The sequence below is a fragment of the Malaclemys terrapin genome, chromosome 20 (genome assembly GCF_027887155.1).
Source record: "Malaclemys terrapin pileata isolate rMalTer1 chromosome 20, rMalTer1.hap1, whole genome shotgun sequence".
Classification (NCBI taxonomy): domain Eukaryota; kingdom Metazoa; phylum Chordata; order Testudines; family Emydidae; genus Malaclemys; species Malaclemys terrapin.
In genome coordinates, this window is record NC_071524.1 from 12,385,298 (window position 1) to 12,404,575 (window position 19,278).

The window sequence follows — 19,278 nt, forward strand, 5'->3', positions numbered from 1 at the left end:
ATTAAGCTCCTGGAAATACTGATCCCTGTCTTCTGTTTGCTGCCTGTTCTCTGCCAGACAGTTTTTATTCACTCCCAGCCTGTAACTTGTTCTGTAGGCCTGTTTTGGACCAGTGCTGGGATGGTGGCATTGGCATTCCTGGTGCTTCCTGCTGCCTGGTGTGTCTGTGAGATCCCCAGCTATCACAGCTCCACTGATTAGTTGATACTTTGCTGTGGGTCAGCCCAGTTTTTATTTCTGTGCAACTCCCCAGAATTCACATTCTCCTCTTGGGTACATGGAGGAGGAGGACCTGCTGCCCACCACTTCCATTATTTGCCTTGTGCTCTCCTTTATCCACAGTGGGTTTCCTCTCCTGGCTTTTATTGCAGTGGGATAACCAGGCTTCCTTCCTGGGATGTCTCAGCCCCGTGTCTGGCTGCATCTGCCTCCAGCTAGCTCCAGGGCCCCAAGCACACTCCTTCCCTTCCCCAGGCTGCCCTTACCTGCCGTTCCAGCTCCCCTTGACCTTCAGGTCTGCTCTTTCCCTTTTATTGTTCATGCCAAACCCACGGTCCGCCATCTTGCTCCATTCCAAACCTCTTGAAAGAAGAACATCTCCTCCCAAAGCTCCCAGCAGTGCAATGAGTTTAATGGGTCTCAGTTCAGTTCCTGGTGGCAGGTGCCTCATCTCGACAGAGAGACAAAGACTCAAAGGGGCCACAGATGCTGAACGCATCTCTTATCCGCAGAGATGGCCCTGCTCTGGCAAAGGTGGGACACACTGGCAGGGGGAAGTGTGTGTCGGCTGCCTGAGATGCTCCTGTCCTGGAGGCACCATGATTCCCAGCAGATCTGGGGGCAGTTTCAGTCCCTGGGGAGCAGGAGAAGCTGGGCTCTCCTAGGGTTTCTTTATAATCCATCTTCTCCATTGCATTTGATCTCTCACAAATGCGCCTGTAAATTGCTATTTGTTTCCTGGCTTCCCTGCTTTTTGGCTCCTTCAAGGCATCATTGGTGGCAGGTTTTATGGGTTGTTCTGCTAAAGAGGCTGGGGGAGCTCCTGTCAGAGGTGAGTTCAGGGCCATGGGGAAGCTGTGCTCAGGAGATGACCTAGCGTGCAGGCTGGATGCAGAGCGCATTGGAGAGAAGTGTGCCCGACGGTAAAGTTCACAAGCTGAATACTACTGAGAGCATTTCTGAGAACGGTGAAAATGCTGAGAGCTGGGCTGGGGTTCACCCAGAGGCACATTCTGGGAGCCAGCTCCATGGAGATGGCAGCTGGCATTCTCGGCTGCCTGAAGGGGTCCTTGTGGGTCACTGGTCTGCCTCCCCCTGACTCCCATGCCCACTGGCAGCAGGAATACCCGGGCTGCTCAGGGCAAGAGTGCTGGTTTGTTATTGTAGGGGTGCTCATGAGTCCTGAGCAGCAGACACGGACTCTCTTCTGGGGAGAAAAGGGCTCTGAGGCCTTTATTTTAAGGAGAAACCCGCACGGCATTCCCTGCGCCCTGCAGAGAGGTAGGTTTGTGCCCAGGGCCCTTGCCAATGGCCTGTCAAAGAACAGGGGAGGCCTGGTACAGTCTCCACACCAGAGAGGTGCTGGGGCCTCCTGCCAGTGGCTTGGCCCCTGGCGCTCCCCAGCCAGCACAGACTGGGGGGTGTTACACAGTGATGAGTGAGGGACTGTTCTGACTGCCTTCGTGTCTTCTCTCCTCAGCACAACACTCCTATGACTGTGACCAACCCTGTGAGTACCCAGCCAAACCGCGAGAAGGAACTAGTGAGAGCCGGGTCAGGGGCTTATCTGAGCAGGAGCCGCCCCCCCTGCCCTGGAATCGCTCCTGCCTTAGTCCAGAGCCTCAGCCCCCATCTCAGTTGCTCATGACAATCTGACCTAAAAGCCACTGTGCTGCCCAGCGAGTGCTGCTGGCCTGGCCTACACAGAAATGGCACCAGAGGAACTGGGCCTGCGCAAGCACATGTGGACTGAGACAGCTGGTCCATACGTATGGCAGGAGCACAGCCGCAGGGTGGGGGCAGCTCCTTGCCCAGCTCTCTGCCCCAGGGCAGCGGTGTAGGGGCTGCACCTAGCTGAGCCACTGGCCGGGACACAACCAATCCTTGACCAACAGAGCCAGTGACAACCCCCTCCTGCGGCACTGGCCTTCCAGGGCCTGGCAGGAATGGAGGTGCCCCCTCCCCCTGAGCCATTCCATCCCCTAGCCCAGGCCTGTCAGCTTTAATCCCAATCTGGGGTTACGACAGCCTCCCCTGGCTCCCCATGCTTGGCTGCTGTGGGGAAGGACTGTGGCCTATGAGATTTTGGGCTCTCTTTTCAGGTCGTCCCATTCCAAGTGGCCATCCCAGGGAGTATCGCCCGGGCCCGCAAGATCACCATTGTGGGGAACGTGCCTTTCCATGCAAACAGGTGGGTTTCTGATGCAGCCTGGAGGGGAACATGGGGGCCTTGGGCCCATGTGCATGGGCTGGTTTGCACCCACCATCACACAAACGCAGCTGATAGGTTACAGCCTGGGATAGGGGTGGGGGTGGGCAGGAGACTCACCAAGCAACAATGCTTTAGAAATGCCGGGGGGTAGGGAGGGGGTTGCTGCACTCAGCATGTGACAAACAAAACCCTTTGTCTTCATTTGTGAGGCAACCGCTAAGCACCAGGCCCTGCTGGATGCAATCACCCTTCCTCATATTCCTTCTCCACAAGCAGAGTGGACCGGTCACAAGATGCTGATGGCAGATGGGAAAGTCCAGGCTGGGATAGGAATTGCCAGGAGTTGGGCATAGGAACTCCTGGTCGAAGTTGTGTAGGCTCCAGTGCCCAGTGGGGTGGGGGCGGGGGTGTTGAAGGTGGCCCTGGCTACAGGACACGGGTCTGTCCCACTCTCCAATGTGCACCATCCTGGTACATTTCTCCCTGCACCCTTGTCATGAAAAGCTCTGACCAAACCCTTTCTCCCTCCTCATAGCTTTCACGTCAATCTGAAAAACAGCATGACCGGCAACATCGCCCTGCACATCAACCCACGGCTGAGGGAGAGGGCGCTGGTTCGGAACACCCAAACGCACGGCACGTGGGGCTCAGAGGAGAGGCACCTCTCCACCCTGCCTTTCGCGCCAGGCCAGGCTTTCCAGGTGAGCCTCCAAGGCGGCTGTCTGAGGCACGCATTGGAACACGTTCTCAGCTTCATGCTGCAGCTGGGGTGCTGTGCAGTAGGGAATCCGGCCCAGCGGGAATCCACAGAGCCACAGGCCCCTGTGGAACGAAATCCTTTTTTAATGGGCAAGTGCCTACGAATTAGAGATTGGCTCTGCCTGGAGCATGAGGTGTTCTATCCCTGTCAAAATTGTTGTTAGAATTAACTAGTAGAATGCCAGACTTTTATATTCTTTGTGGGGGAATCTTGTTAATTTCTTGGCCTCAATGAAAGCCTGTGGCAGTGAGTCTAATTGTGCCTAATATGAAAAAGTATTTCCTTAAATTTCATGGAATACCCCCCTATTCTTGTGTTAAGAGACAGGGGTAAGCTCTTGTGCTCTGGCTCATTCATTCTTATAGGACCACTTATTATTAAGGTTGTTTGACACTTTCCATTATAAGACCCTGTTTTCAGTTGCTTATAACAGCCTGAAATGCAGGGTGAAATTTCCCAGGCCGGGTATCAGCTTCAGACTGAATTGTTTGGTAAGTTTCAGTAGAAACAGTTCAGCCATTTCCAAGAATGAAGCTAGGAAGAAATAGGTTGTTTTGCTCATGCTCAAGAATTCTTGCAACCACTTTGTGGAGAAGCTCTAGGGCAAGACCCACAAAGGGGACTTAGGCACCGCACTGCTGAGCCCAACTTTTAGGTTCCCTGCTGTCCAGCAGAATCCACAATCTCAAGTTGGGCATTCAGGGTCCCCATACAGTGCAAGGGGAACGTTAGGTGCCTAAGACCGGGATTCACAAAAGCCAGCAGGCTGAGTGGGAGCTGCCTAAACCAGCCAAGGAATGGCAGGTGAGTAAAACCTCGCCCCCTCAAAGGGATGTAGGTGTCTCCCTCCGACCCGGATTTAAGTGTCTGTCTGTGCTCGGGATTCTCTGCTGTGACTCTCTCCTGGAGTTGGGCACCTAAGCTGGATCAACTCTTTCTTGGGGGGAAAAAAATTAGGGGGAGAAGGGGTGTTGACACCACCACCTTCTGTATTCCCTGGCCAGTAGGGCACTCACCCAGGATGTGGGAGATACAGAGTCTGTCTGATTTGAACCCCAATCTCCTACTTCCTAGCCACTGGGCTACAGAGGGTGGGTCACATTCAAGTACTCCTGCTGAAGCTATTCCACCTTGGGATAATAGGCGTCTATAGAAGAAAAAGCCCCAAATATCAGGACTGTCTCTATAAAATAGGGACATCTGGTCACCCTAGGCCTATAGGGGAAGGGCAATGCCACCTCTTTGCATGGGACCCAATCCAGTACATATGCTCTAAGGCAGCTTCTTAGCTTGGCCATCAGCTATGGCCCCGCAGGTGAGATAGGTGGGTACTGTCTAGTTTGTGAATCCCGTTGGGTTTAGGCATTAGCCAGGTGTCAGGCCTTGGACAGCTGTGCACACACCCACCCACAGGGATTTAGGTGCCCAGGAGAAACAGAGGCACCCAGAGGATTCAGGGGCCTACAGCCTTTGGCAGCAGCTAAGCAGGGGTTTTGAGGTTCTAAATTTTGGACTTAGGTGCCTAAACTGGCAGTTAAGTGCCTAAATCCCTTTGTGGCTGTAGCCCCTGTGCTTTAGAAATTTGGCAGGGGAGGGGGAAATGTTTATCTAGGGTTACCATACGTCCGGTTTTTCCCGGACATGTCCAGCTTTTTGGTAATCAAACCCCTGTCCGGGGGGAATTTCCAAAAAGCCGAACATGTCCGGGGAAAAATACTCCCTGGCTTACCTTAGAGCGGGCGCCGGGGGCTGCTGTGCTCCCTGACTCCTGGGCTCTGTAAGAGCCGAGCTGCCCGAGTGCTACCGGCTTCAGATAGCCCCCGTGCCTCCGGACCCTGCGCCCCCGGCCGGGCACTTCCCCTCCCGGGCTCCAGCTGCGCTGGGGAAGCGCCGGCCGGGGGCACAGGGTCTGGGGGCTGCCCGGCAAACCGTGAAGCCGGTAGCGCTCGGGCAGCCCTTTTCGCATGGCTGGGAGGGAGGAGGGGGAATGCGTGGTGCTCAGGGGAGGGGGCGGGGTTAGGGCGGGGACTTTGGGGAAGGGGCGGAGTTGGGGCGGGAAGGGGATGGGAAAGGGGCAGGGCCAGAGCCCGTGGAGTGTCCTCTTTTTTTTTATTTTTTAAATATGGTAACCCTAGTTTATCTCCCTTGTGTCAGGGACATACCTTTTGCTGTCCTTGCGAAAATCCATCCACGTACGGCCAAGTTACACACCAGTGCAAACTGCACTTTGCACTTGCTCAGTAGAGGTTTGTTAGAGGCTGCAAGTGTTATTCTCTGAAGAGTCTGTCTGCACAGAGCATGCTCCAGCCCAGGACTGTAGGGCCTAGGACTTTTCCTGCAATTGTTCCTCCTGGGGGTTGCTGTCCTGTCAGGCTCCAGAGTGGAGAACAGGGAGACTGTCTCTCCTGTGTTCTCAGTGCTCCCCCTGCTGGGCCCTAGCCATGAAGTGGAGGAGGAGGCAGCCTGCCTAATGCAGAGGGATAAAGAGAAGACCCAGGGACGATTCATAGTATAGTGATTGTATTAGCAGGAGTGTTGTAAGCTAGGCTACGTCCTCAATACGGGGGGAGAGGGGGGCTCGATTTAAGATATGCAAATTCAGTTAATTCGACGTATCGGAGCCGACTTTCCCCGCTGTGAGGACGGCGGCAAATCAACCTCCGCGGCTCCTCCGTCGACGGCGCTTACTCCTACCTCCGCTGGTGGAGTAGAAGCGTCGATTCAGGGATCGATTGTCGCGTCCCGACGAGACGCGATAATTCGATCCCCGAGAGATCGATTTCTACCCGCCGATTCAGGCGGGTAGTGTAGACCTAGCCCTAAGACACGAGAAGTAATTCTTCTGCTCTACTCCATGTGGATTAGGCCTCAACTGGAGTATTGTGTCCAGTTCTGGGTGCCACATTTCAGGAAAGATGTGGACAAATTGGAAAAAGTCCAGAGAAAAGCAACAAAAATGATTAAAGATCTAGAAAACATGAGCTATGAGGGAACAATGAAAAAACTGGGTTTGTTTAGTCTGGAGAAGAGAAGACTGAGAGGGAACATGATAACAGTTTTCAAGTATATAAACGGTTGTTACAAGGAGGAGGAAGAAAAATTGTTCTTCTTAACCTCTGGGGCTGGGACAAGAAGCAATGGGCTTAAATTGCAGCATGGAAGGTTTAGGTTGGACATTAGGAAAAACTTCTTAACAGTCAGGGTGGTTAAGCACTGGAATAAATTGCCTAGGGAGGTTGTGAAATCTCAATCATTGAAGAGTTTTAAGAGCAGGTTGGACAAACACCTGTCAGAGAGAGTCTAGATAATACTTAGTCCTGCCATGAGTGCAGGGGACAGGACTAGATGACCTCTGGAGGTCCCTGTCAAGGAAGGGGAAGAGTATCTTCAGATACAGACTGGCTAACCTAGTGAGGCCGGATTTAAACTAGGTTTGATGGGGGCAGGTGACAAAAGCTCACATGTCAGTCCAAAACACGGAGATTTGGGTGAAGGGTCAGAATATGGGGCGGGGTGGGGGGGGGGGAACATAGGCAATCACAGCAGGGACAATGGAGAAAAGAGGGAATATAGAGGGGAAATCAAATGAACATCTTAGATGTCTGTCTTAGATGTCTGTATACTAATGCAAGAAGTATGGGGAATAAACAAGAAGAACTAGAAATACTAGTGAATAATCACAATTGCAACATAATTGGCATCACAGAGACTTGGTGGGATAATTCACATGACTGGAACATGGGTATAGAAGAGTACAGCTTCTTCAGCAATGACAGGCAGGGAAAAAAGGGAGGAGACATTGCCTTGTATATCAAAGATGTATACACTCTAACTGAGGTAGATGTGATATATCTTTATTTTAGTCAGGCTTTTGATATTGTCTCACATGGCCTCATCAACAAACGAGAAATATAGGCTAGATGAATGTATTATAAGGTGGGTGCACAACTGGTTTGAAAAGTGTATGCGGGGAGTACTGATCAATCGTCCACAATCAAGCTGGAAGGGGATATAAAGTGGAGTCCCACAGGATCGGACCTAGGTCTGATTCTATTCAATATCTTCATACATGATTTGAATAATGGCATAGAGAGTACACTTATAAAATTTGCAGATGATACCAACCTGGGAGGGGTTGCAAGTGCTTTGGAGGAGAGAATTAGAATTCAAAATGCCCTTGACAATCTGGATGAATGGTCTGAAATAAATAGGATGAAATTCAATAACGACAAATGCAAAGTTCTGCACTTAGGAAGAAATAATCAATTGCACAAATACAGAATGGGCAATAACTGCCTAAGAAGGAGTACTGCAGAAAAGGATCCGGGGGTTATAATGAATCACAAACTACATATGAGTCAACAATGTAACGCTGTTGCGGGGGGAAAAAAAAGGCAAATATCATTCCGGGATGTATTAGCAGGAGTGTTGTAAGGAAGACATGAGAAGTAATTATTCCACTCAGCACTGATAAAACTTCAGTTGGAGTATTGTGTCCTGTTCTGGGCGCCACACTTCAGGAAAGATGTTGATAATTGGACAAAATCCAGAAAAAAGCAACAAAAATGATTAAAGGTCTAGAAAACATGACCTATGAGGAAACATTGAAAAAACAATGAGTTTGTTTAGTCTGGAGAAGACTGAGCGGGAACATGGTAATAGTCTTTAAGTACATAAAAAATTGATAGAAAGAGAATGGTGATAAATTGTTCTCCTTAGCCTCTGATGACAGGATAAGAAGCAATGGGCTTAAATTGCAGAAAGGAAGATTTAGGTTGGACATTAGGAAAACTTCCTAATTGTCAGGGTAGTTAAGTACTGGAATAAATTGCCCAGGGAGGTTGTGGAATCTCCGTCAATTGAAAGTTTTTAAGAACAGGTGAGACTAATACCTATCCAGGTCTAGTTCAGTGGTTCTCAACCTATTTACCATTGTGGGCCACATATGCTGCTCTCTATGTGTTATGTGGGCTGCATCCACACAATATATATACTACATGTATGGCCCTGAGGATGTCACATGGGCCCCAGCTGTATGCTGATTGGCCGCAAGTGGCCTGCGGGCCATGGGTTGAGAACCACTAGTCTAGATAATACTCAGTCCCGTCTCAGTGCAGGGGACTGGACTAGATGACCTATTGAGGTCCCTTCCAGTCCTACATCGCTATGATTTTATGTAATTAAAGACTGTACCATGATGCTCACACACAAGGCAGATGAATTAAGGTTGCTGGGCAATATTAATCCCTAACATCATCTAATTTTTGCGTGCTTGAATTTGCAACCTTCATGTTCTTTTCATGTAGGTTTTAAAAATGTGATTTTATATACTCTGATCTGCTCTCCCCATTCGTCTCCTTTCCCAAGCAGGTAAGCTTTCTGCCTGAAACAAATCTTGTAAAGATACTTCTGAGGAAGTGGAGGTTGAGGTGCATACTGTGTTCCCCATCAAAAGAGCTTGAAATAAACACTCTGTGATCATGTAGCAAGGGGTGATCTTGGCGATAATCCAGCTGCTGTTTTATTTCAGGAGCTCTGTTAGAAAATGTTACATTTGTGGTTTTGAGACACGCATTCACGTGGCATCAAAGACGCAGGTCAGGAGAAGCTTTTCTTGGCTTCAACTTTATCTTCTTGGCTAATGTGCTGCAAGATGAACTGATGGCTCCCCTGGGCTTTGTTATCAGTGTAACAGGTGTTCTTGTATCCTTGGGTGTCAGGGCACACAAATGTAAATCTTCTCTCTCCTCCAGATGGAGATAATGAACACGCGGAAGTGCTACCAGGTCTCGGTGAATGGACTGCGCGTGTTTGACTATGTCCACCGCCTCCCTGCCAACCAGGTGGACCAGCTACAGATAGCGGGGGATGTGACACTCTCCTGTGTGCAGTACTGATGGCCCCGCCTGGGCCACTAAATTCTCACTATTTGACTCATCCTCCACTCCACAGCCCTCTCATCATCTTCATTCAACAGCTCCACTGCCGAGCCTGGAGATCTCAGCCACCAAATCTCACATCATACAGAAACTCTGAAGTCTCACTACGGGGGTTGGGGGAGGGAAGGGCTTCTCTCATTGTCTCTTTTTTTGTCTATATGCATTTCTGATACTGTAGCTTAAAGCAGTGGTTCTCAACCTTTCCAGACTACTGTACCCCTTTTAGGAGTTTGATTTGTCTTGTGTATCACAAGTTTCACCTCGCTTAAAAACTACTTGCTTACAAATCAGAGATAAAAATACAAAAGTGTCACAGCCACACTATTACTGATCAAGTGCCGACTTCCTCATGTTGACTATGTAATTATAAAATAAATCAACTGGACTATAAATATTGTACTTACATTTCAGTGTGATGCTTGAGCCGTTTTTCACTTGTGAGCCTTGTCTGAAGGCTGAGCCCCAGGCGGCGTGGCTAAAACATGTAAATTAGCTTTATGGGGGCCCCTGTGGCATGGGGCCCCAGGCAGTTGCCTTGCTTGTCACCCCCTAATGCCAGCCCTGCACTTGTGAACTCATAGACTCGTAGACTTTAAGGTCAGAAGGGACCATTATGATCATCTAGTCTGACCTCCTGCACAACGCAAGCCACAGAATATCACCCACCCAAATCCCTAACCTATGCCTGAGTTATTGAAGTCCTCAAATCATGGTTTAAAGACCTCAAGGTGCAGAGAATCCTCCAGCAAGTGACCCGTGCCCCACGCTGCAGAGGAAGGTGAAAAACCCCCAGGGCCTCTGCCAATCTGCCCTGGAGGAAAATTCCTTCCCGACCCCAAATATGGCGATCAGCTAAACCCTGAGCATGTGGGCAAGACTCACCAGCGAGACACCCAGGAAAGAATTCTCTGTAGTAACTCAGATCCCCCCCATCTAACATCCCATCACAAGCCATTGGGCATATTTACCTGCTAATAATCAAAGATCAATTAATTGCCCAAATTAGGCTATCCCATCATATCATCCCCTCCATAAATTTATCAAGCTTAGTTTTGAAGCCAGATATGTCTTTTGCCCCCACTCCCTAAACCAATCCAGTGACCTCCCCTGGGTGTCATGACCTCCAGGTTGAGAAACACTGAGCTAGATGATTTGAGTACCCCCTGGAAGACCTCTGTGTATTCCCAGGGGTATGTGCACCCCTGGCTGAGAACCACTGGATTAGAGTTCCAGGGCCTGAGTCAACCCTATCTGATGATGAGTTTGGAAAGGGTGGGGGGTTGTTTGAAAGCCTGACAAAAACACCATATCACCTGTGAGTGAACACTGTTCACCAAGCGATCACTCTATATCTGACCTCTCAGTCCTCATCCTCAAAGGAAACCTGCACAACACTTTCAAAAAATGAGCCTGGGAGCTTAAATTCATAACTTTGCTAGACACTAAAAATCATGGACTGAATAGAGACACTGGATTTATGGCTTATTACAACAATCTGTAATCCCCAACCCGCCTTCCCACCAAGCTTTCCCCTGCCAATGACTGGAGGGGTGCTAACAGGCTACGTCACCTTTGAAATATGTGTTATTTACTTAGGCTGAACAATCTGTTCCATCTTGTATTTAGTTGTGACTATGACGAAGTGGGGGATTTTCTTTGAGTTTTGCATGAATACTGTGTGGATCTCAGTTTCCCTGTGTGCTGCGTGTGTAATGAGGCGGTAGGAGAGGGAGTTTGTTGTTGCAAGGGACCAGGTGTGACCTCACCTGGCAGTCGGGACCCCAGAAAACTGCCTGGAGATGGGGGACCCTAGTGACCTGGTGACCAGGTGGCCTACCCCAGCTTAGCAGTAAGCTGGTTCTGGCCACTGGGAGGAAAAAGGGCTGAGGAGAGAGGACCCTGCTGACCTGACTCGTTGGTTCCAGCCAGGGGGAAACAAAGGACGGAGGAGAGGAGGCCCAGGCGACCTGTTTACCTGGGACCAAGACAAAGGACAGCGGAGGAGCTGTTGGGGGAGATGATACAGATGGTCGGCTGGAAGGGCGGGGGCAGCTGGACTGGGGAGAGGAGCAGCCAGAGCCCTCCTGGATGCAAGAGAGACCTAGATGTACTGTGCTGAAGGTTGCTAAGCCCAAGGGCCCGGAGAGTTTCCTGTGCTGGGTTCAGATGCTCAATAAACTCTTCTGCTTTGTGTTGGCTGAGAGTCACTGCAGGCTAGAGATTGGGGTTGTATTATTCCCTCTGGGCATGGAGGCCCTGGGGTCCAGAGCGAGTGGACTCCCTGAGGGACCCACAGCGATAGCCAGGCGTGCTGAAGGCTCAGAGAGGTTCCAGAATGTGGAGGGGCCTACGGCTTAACCCTTAGGAGAGAGTGGACCCCCAAGAAGGTCTGTTGCTCTGAAGGGGGTTCCTCCCAGGGACCGTATGGAGCCGAGAGAGAGCACGAGTCATGTGAGTCCATGACAGTGACACTCTGAGTAACTTTCCCAAACCTGAAGAAGAGCTCTGTGTACGGTTGAAAACTCGTCTCTCACCAGCAGAATTTGGTCCAATGAAAGATATTACCTCACCCATCTTGTCTCTCTAATAAAATTAACACAGCAAACATTACATGGATTAAAAACTGGCTAACTGATAAGTCTCATCATAGGGGAATCATCGAGTGGGTGTGCTTCTAATGGGGTCCTGCAGGGATTGGTTCTTGGCCCTATGCTATTTATGTTTTTATCAATGACCTGGAAGAAAACATAAAATCATCACTGGTGAAGCTTGTAGATGACACAAAGACTGGGAGACTGGTAACTAGTGAAGAGAACAGGTCACTGATACAAAGTCTTTAAATCAGCTATGCACTGAGAAATGGAATGTCATATGGAATATCATCTCTTGCAGCTGTACCTCCAGCCACTCAGACACTAAACCAGCGGTTCTCAACCTATTTACCATTGTGGGCTGCAGGTTGAGAACCGCTGCGCCAGACACACATTGGCCTGCCCAGCCATGCGCTGCCAGCCTGCCCCTTCCTCTCGGGGGCAGGTCCATGCCAAGCACCACACCAACCCCCTGCCCAGTGCTCCCCTGCCCAGAGACACCCTCCAGTCCCCTATGCCCAGTGCCCCCACTAAGACATCCCACAGACCCATATGTCTGGTGCCCCCCTGCCCACAGACCCCCCCACTGCCCAGCGCCCCATACAGGCCTGCCCCCACACCTGCCCAGCACCTCCCACAAACCCTGCACTGCCCAGAGCCCCTCCCCACAAACTCCCTCAGAGACCCGCTCTCCCACACCCTTTCCCCCAGCCACATTCACCGGCCCCACTGGGAGGTGACTGTGTGTCAGGGTTCCCTCCCCACTCTGAACTCCGGGGTACAGCTGTGGGGCCCGCATGAAAGACCCCCTAATCTTATATTCCACCAGCTTAGGTTAAAAACTTCCCCAAGGCACAAATCCTTTCCTTGTCCTTGGACGGTATTGCTGCCACCACCAAGTGATTTAGACAAAAATTCAGGGAAAAAGTCCATTTGGAGTCCCCGTTTCCCCAAAATATTCCCCCCAAGCTCCTTCACCCCCTTTCCTGGGGAGGCTTGAAAATAATATACTAACCAGTTGGTTACAATGTGAGCACCTTGGTTTTTAGGACACTGAAAATCAATCAGGTTCTTAAAAGAAGAATTTTATTTAAAAAAAAGTCAAAGAATCACACCTGCAAAATCAGGATGGAAGGTAACTTTACAGGGTAAATAAAAAGAGTTAAAACACAGAGGATTCCCCACTGACTCTGCTTCCCAGTTACAAAACAGGAATGAAATGACCTCTTAGCACAGGGAAAATTCACAAGCTAAAACAAAAGATAACCTAACGCATTTCCTTGCCTTACTTACAATTTTTGTAACCTTAGATGCTTATTTCAGGTATGTTTCCAGGAGATGTTTTTTTCCTGCCTGAACCCTCCCTCCGTCCAGAGAGGGAACAAACAAAGAGAGCACAAACAAAACCTCCCCCCACCCAGATTTGAAAGTATCTTCTTTCCCCATTGGTCCTTCTGGTCAGGTGCCAACTAGGTTAATTGAACTGATTAACGCCCTTACAGGTAAAGCGATTCAGTACAGCTGCTCTGTGTATATTTATGACACTGTGTCCGCTGGGCTGAGCCGGCAGCATGGTCGGGGATTATACTGAGGTTTCATGGATTTGGAAGTAGTAGTGGTCGAGCAGCGTCTTATGTTTTGAATTCCAGGGGTCCTTTTTTGTAAAAAGTTCAAGACATTATTAATCATGCAGAAGGTTTAAGTTGTGAAACATGTACCCATTTTAACTTTTTATTCTTTTTAATACAGTATACCAATGGGCTGAGGCGGCCCACTATGGAATAAGATTCCGTCCATTTTGATTTCAGGGAGTGGTGCCTTTTTTTTAATTAAGGTACATAACTTGATCCCCTGTTTTCCATAGGGCCACTTTGATATGCTTTTGTGCTTGAATTTTTTTATGTATTTGTCTAATAGCTTGATTAACTCTGTATTGAAGAGTGGTTTTATCTTCTCGCAGCTGCTTAAGTCACTGCAAATGTTTATGCTGTGTTACATTAGGGGTCTTTCCCCCGATCTTGTGTTAGGTGGACAGGGTCAATCATAAGATGCATGGAGTGTCCAAAAATAATTTGGAAGGGCTGAATTTTGGTTTGTAATTTGTTGCTGCTGTGGATAGCTGCTAAAATTAGAGGCAGCTTGTCTGGCCAATTTTTTTCGGTGTGGTTTACTACCTTCCGCAGTACTGCCTTAATGGTGCGGTTCATGCGTTCTACCTGACCTGAGGAGTGGGGTCGGTATGAGATATGAAACTTTTGTTTGATTCCTAAGGCTTGCAAGAGCAATGTGAAATTTTTTTTCACAAAGGCCCCCCCCGTTATCAGACTCTATTATTTCAGGGGTACCATATTTACACACCATCTTATTAAAAACTCCTTGGCCACCACCTTGGTGCTGTTGGTTTTAGTAGGAAATGCCTTTACCCAGCCTGAAAAAGAATCAATTACCACCAACGGGTATTGAAATTCTTTTTTACTTTTAGGCAACTTGTCAATGAAATGAATCTGGACTCTATGCCAGGGCCCGTGCCTTCGTTGGTGCATCATGGGTTGCCAATGAAGGGGTCGTGCACACCGCATGCTATTCCTTACCCATGTTTTAACATTATCCTCCATGGTTTTCTATTTTGCAACTTGTTTTACCCTATTTAAGGTTTCCTTTACTTTTTCATGCATGAACTGATGGGCTACATTAATTAGTTCTTGCCTCTCTGCCTTTCCTGGAGTTTGGTGATTTACAGCATCATCTGTTGGTTCAGGGGCCTCGGTAAGGATGCCTTTAGCTTGGTTTCTAGTTACAATTGCTATACTGTGTTGCCAGGCTACATTATTAATAATAATAATAATATATCTATCTCACAGAACTGGAAGGGACCTTGAAAAGTCATTGGGTCCAGCCCCCTGCCTTCACTAGCAGGACCAAGTACTGATTTTTGTCCCAGATCCCTAAGTGGCCCCCACAAGGATTGAACTCACATTAATTGAGCTCTCAACCCTGGGTTTAGCAGGCCAATGCTCAAACCACTGAGCTATCCCTCCCCCTGTGCCAAACAACTTCCTCGCTTGTTTCCTTGTTATGGGCTTTTACATGTTTGATTTTCAATTGGTTAAGATTTTCTGTTACCCACTGATAACTCCACTTTTATTTATTTAGATATGCAATATTTTTACCATCCGCCGCCCTCCACTTACTTTTTTTTTTTCAGTCCTGCATTCAGAACTGAATTCCCTTTATGCAAAAGTTGCTATCAGCGTAAATATACACTGGTCGTGAGGAATGCTCATATCATTTCAGAACCTGATAAATTGCATGTAATGCAGCATGTCGGCTGACCCATGGTCCAGCTGGCCCTGAATAACGTTTTTATTTAAATTGAGAGCTGCATATTTTACACACTTTTTTCCATGTATTACCATTGGACTTTCATCAGTGAACCAGATATGCTTCTCTTGCCCTACTGTATTCAATTTCTCCAGTGGAGGTGCTTGTACTAAAGCAATTCTTTGCCCCAGAGTGATCTCTGGCCAGTCATGTCGGTTTTCTTTTTTAATTAAAGCGTGTGTTAGCATGTCTGGTTTTGACACTGTTTCTGTGGTTACCCCGCTGTTAATTAAAATTAGAGTCCATTGTGCCATTCGAGTATTAGAGACTTTCCCTCCCATCAGCTTTCCTGACAAAATGAATTTTAGTGGAGTGTGGGTGCTTTGAATAGTGATTGGAGCTATTCCTGTGAGTGGCTTAAAAGATTGCACTGCCCAGATGGCTGCCCCGCATTCGTGTTCACAGGGATTAAAACTTATCTCAGCTCCTTGTAACTTCCTGGATTTAGATGTTACCGGAATTAGTTTTCCCTTTTTATTATTTTGTAATAGGGTAGCAGCCAAGGCTGTATTGTTGGCAGCTAGGTGAATAACAAAAGGCTGCGATTCATCAAGGAAGTGCAGTGCCGGAGCTGGGAGAGCTTTTTGCTTTAAGAGCCTTAAAGCAGCGTCCTGCTCCTCTTCCTAATTCCCCTTGGTCTTCTTTTTTAATAATCGCCACAAGGGGTGTATTACTTTAGCATACTTGTAACTGTGTGATCTGAGAAAATTAAACCCTCCCAACAGTACTTTCCGGGAGTGAGCGTCAGTAGGAGCTGGCATTTTCACTAGGGCTCTCACTTTGCGCTGGTCTATTTGCCTTTCTTCTTGTTCAATAATTATACCCCAATATGTAACTTGGGGCTGCACCAATGGAACCTTATCTAAGGCTACTTTGAACCCCGTTGTCTGAATTAGTGCCAAATCCTTTTTCGTTAGTGTTTGATTTTGTGCCTCGGTTTCCCCTTTTTTATACAGTAGACCAAGTTTGCAATTTTTTTTTATTTTTCATTTTTTGTTATTCCTTTTACAATATACATTACACATATTCTGGGGAAAATGCACATTCCTTTTACAGTTTAACTTTTATTACATTAGCCATATTAATTTTTACATAAGGTGTAACTGGGTTTTTTTTGTGCTCACAGAGTTTTTATGTACCTTTATCAGAGTGACAGTTTCATTACACAGAGTCACCATAAGGCTCAGTGTGGGGCACTGTCTTTTTTCTTTCTTCTTTTACTACAACTCTTATTTGCTATTTTGTTACCAAAAAACAAATCCGGAATCTTTTTTCATTCTCCTGGTTTTGAACTGCCCTGCCGCAGCCAGGACTTTGGTCTTTTAAAAAGATATTGAACTTATAAAGCATTAAGGTACCTTAAGGGTTAAATGCTAAATATCAAAGCCGAACAACACTAGTTACCGGTGTTTGGCAAAAAGTAATTTTTGGTTTTGCAACTTTGAATGGAATTATTGAAAAACAAAACCAATTGGTCCTTAGAACCGTACATATTTACAAACAGAGATAGATACGTACACATTTTTTTTTAACATTCCTTCTACGCTGCTCCATTTTTAAATAGCAGTACACCGATTACATTCCCTTTATACATTTGGGAGCAGTTACGTTCCAATAGAAACCCCTTATGTTCTTTTAGCAAATTTGACTAAATTGTTTATAGTCAAATGATTTAAATCAGATTGTGTCTTTGCCTGGCTTACTTACAGACATTCCTTTGGAAAAGGGCCCATCTTCCCGTCAGAATGGGTGCAAAGAAACCAAGAACTTTCTTTCTATAATACTTTTTTTAAAAAACATTTTTACGACGTTTGACTGCTTAATTTCCTTCAGCCTCTGCAGTGTTAACGTCTTACTTTTTTTTTTTTTTAATAACTTGCTTATCTTCTAAAATGACACCTTCATCAACTCAGATTTTACCATTCCAAGTATTGTTCCGGGGATCTGAAATTCCCATGCCTGTACTTCCTTTTTTTCTTACTCCTGCCCCTATGCCCTTGGGGCTTCCAACCTGGTTTTCAATTTTTTTTATCTGTTGCCTGCCTGCTTGTCTAGGCCCGATCCTGTTTTCCTCGCTGAACCGTCCCTTTTTATGGACACTGTCTTTGTTCCACTACCAATTTAGCAAGGAGGGTGGGCTCCTTAACTATCCCCCACCCCTCCTGGTCCCTTTCCTTAAACGTTTTTTTAAAACTGTGAAATTACCACAATATCACTCACAAACAAACAAAAAATACTACACTGTATATATCTTATCTCTATAGTTTTCCCCAACAGGAGCGAGAACTCTAATCCTCCCCCTATTGCCCGGCACTTCTACAACCGGGGGTTTATACACCAAATATAAAAACCCCTCCCAGGGATCAGAGTGAGAAACCCTAAGTTCTCCTCTTGTGCTCAGTCTTGCTACGGCTGAGGCTGTATGCACCTAGGATTTTTCGGTTTGGAGCGAGGATCTCTAAGTCCTCCTCCTACTGCCTGACCATACTACAATCAGGGGTATACCCACCTGCAATTATTTTCCCCCAGCAGTCTGGGGTGGAGAGAGGGATCTAAACCTTTCTCCTGTTTCTCAGCCCTGCTACGACCGAAGGTGGGGATACTTTTTAATCATAAACATTCTCAATTCATAAAATACCAACAGTGAATACAATATTAACCACACCTGGTTCCCTCTTTACTGCCCGGTATCTTTATGACCGGGGGTGTGCACACCTGAATGTATGGTATACCTTCTTAGCGGTATTGTCAATAATTACAGCACATATTCTTCTAAACTCTCAATTCTATTAGACTGGGCAACATCTACATTAAGCAGTTTTTCTCACCCCATTGGATATTGCAGTCCTTAACATACAGGTTCGTTCCTTAAACCTGGGCCAATCTCCTCTGTTGGAGCCTTGTCTTCTTCTCAGTGTCTTGGTTGCTTGCAGCGTAGGTGAGGGCAGGAGAAGGGCCCAGCCTGGGCCCCCTGTGTTCAGTTTTATACCCTCAGTCCATGTGCTTGTAGAGCACAAGTCCAGGCATGGTTGGGGGGCATTGCTGAGTCCCCAGGCAAGATTGGGCAGTTCCCCTGGTGTAGCCTCATGCAGGTGAGTCATTGCATTGTAGCTCCCTTGCTGGACAATGGCTGTTGATGGCTGTTTGACACCCTACCTGGGCATTGGTTACTTTCCTTGCTGGGGAGCTAATATCTGGCTGATTCCCCAACTTACAGCACGCTTTAGTGACAACCATACAACACAATTCTCATAACTTCATCTGCATTAATGATGTACATGTACGGATAGAAAAATGACTTTCAGCAGATCATAACCTCTCCCCTGATACCTTATAAGGCATGCGTTATATGCAAGATCACAATTATATGTAAATGAGGAATATGGGGTTACAGGACGCTCCCCCAAGGTATAGAAGGTCACAGTGGGACCCAGTCAAATGCCTTACAGAAGTCTAAGTGTACCAAATCAACACTGCTATCTTTATCAATCAGACTTGTAATCTCACCAAAAAAGGAGATCTGAATTAGGGTTGGATCTTTACTTTGTATTTCCTGGTTTTCAGAAGTTTGAGTGTAGCTGGACTCAGTGTTCTGGAGGGGCATGAATGAGCCACAGGCAACCTTAGCTCTGTGTTAACGAAGTTTTCTGCTCGTGAACAGGAGCTGTGGAATGTTATGGGGCATAATCCCTCACACGGGGGCTCTGGCTCCTTTTTCACACTTCGGAGCCGCGATAAGTATCTGCCGACTTCTTCGTTTCCTGCCATTGTTTGGAGGTCAAACCTGCTTTGGGAAGCTCCGACAGACCCACTGGGCCACGCTAAAGATGCAAAAACATTTCCTAGTGGCCCAGTCCTGTGAGGGACTTTAATTGCTGTTAGTGATTCATTAGACCAATACTGCAATACATCCATGATGTACAGAAAGCTCAAACCCTCTCAGATCACCATTTTTGGGTGCAAGTGGCTCTTAGGAACGTGTGCCAAGCTGGGGCTTTCATCAGACCTCACGGCCTGGACTCTGATGGGTGGAGAAAGCAAGAGAAGGAGCCTGGAGCAGTGAGCATGGAGCTCAGAGACAGCAAAGGGGGCGCAGAGCAAGGTGCAGAGCATTGCCGTGCTCTGACCAGCTGTACACAGCACAACGTTTTATTAACAAGCCCTTTGTGTGGCTGC

The 19,278-nt window shown here is 47.6% G+C and overlaps 1 protein-coding gene across 2 annotated transcripts in view; it reads left to right on the plus strand.

The window, feature by feature from the left end:
- LOC128826689 (galectin-4-like) overlaps positions 1-9,523 on the plus strand; it is a 35,103-nt gene extending 25,580 nt beyond the window's left edge. For both annotated transcript variants that reach the window (XM_054010126.1, XM_054010127.1), the window contains 4 exons: positions 1,700-1,729; positions 2,322-2,410; positions 2,967-3,132; positions 8,945-9,523. In XM_054010126.1, coding sequence (XP_053866101.1) covers positions 1,700-1,729; positions 2,322-2,410; positions 2,967-3,132; positions 8,945-9,088 — 429 coding nt within the window. In that variant the 3' untranslated portion in view covers positions 9,089-9,523. The remainder of the gene's footprint in view (positions 1-1,699; positions 1,730-2,321; positions 2,411-2,966; positions 3,133-8,944) is intronic.
- The last annotated feature ends 9,755 nt before the right edge of the window (positions 9,524-19,278 follow it).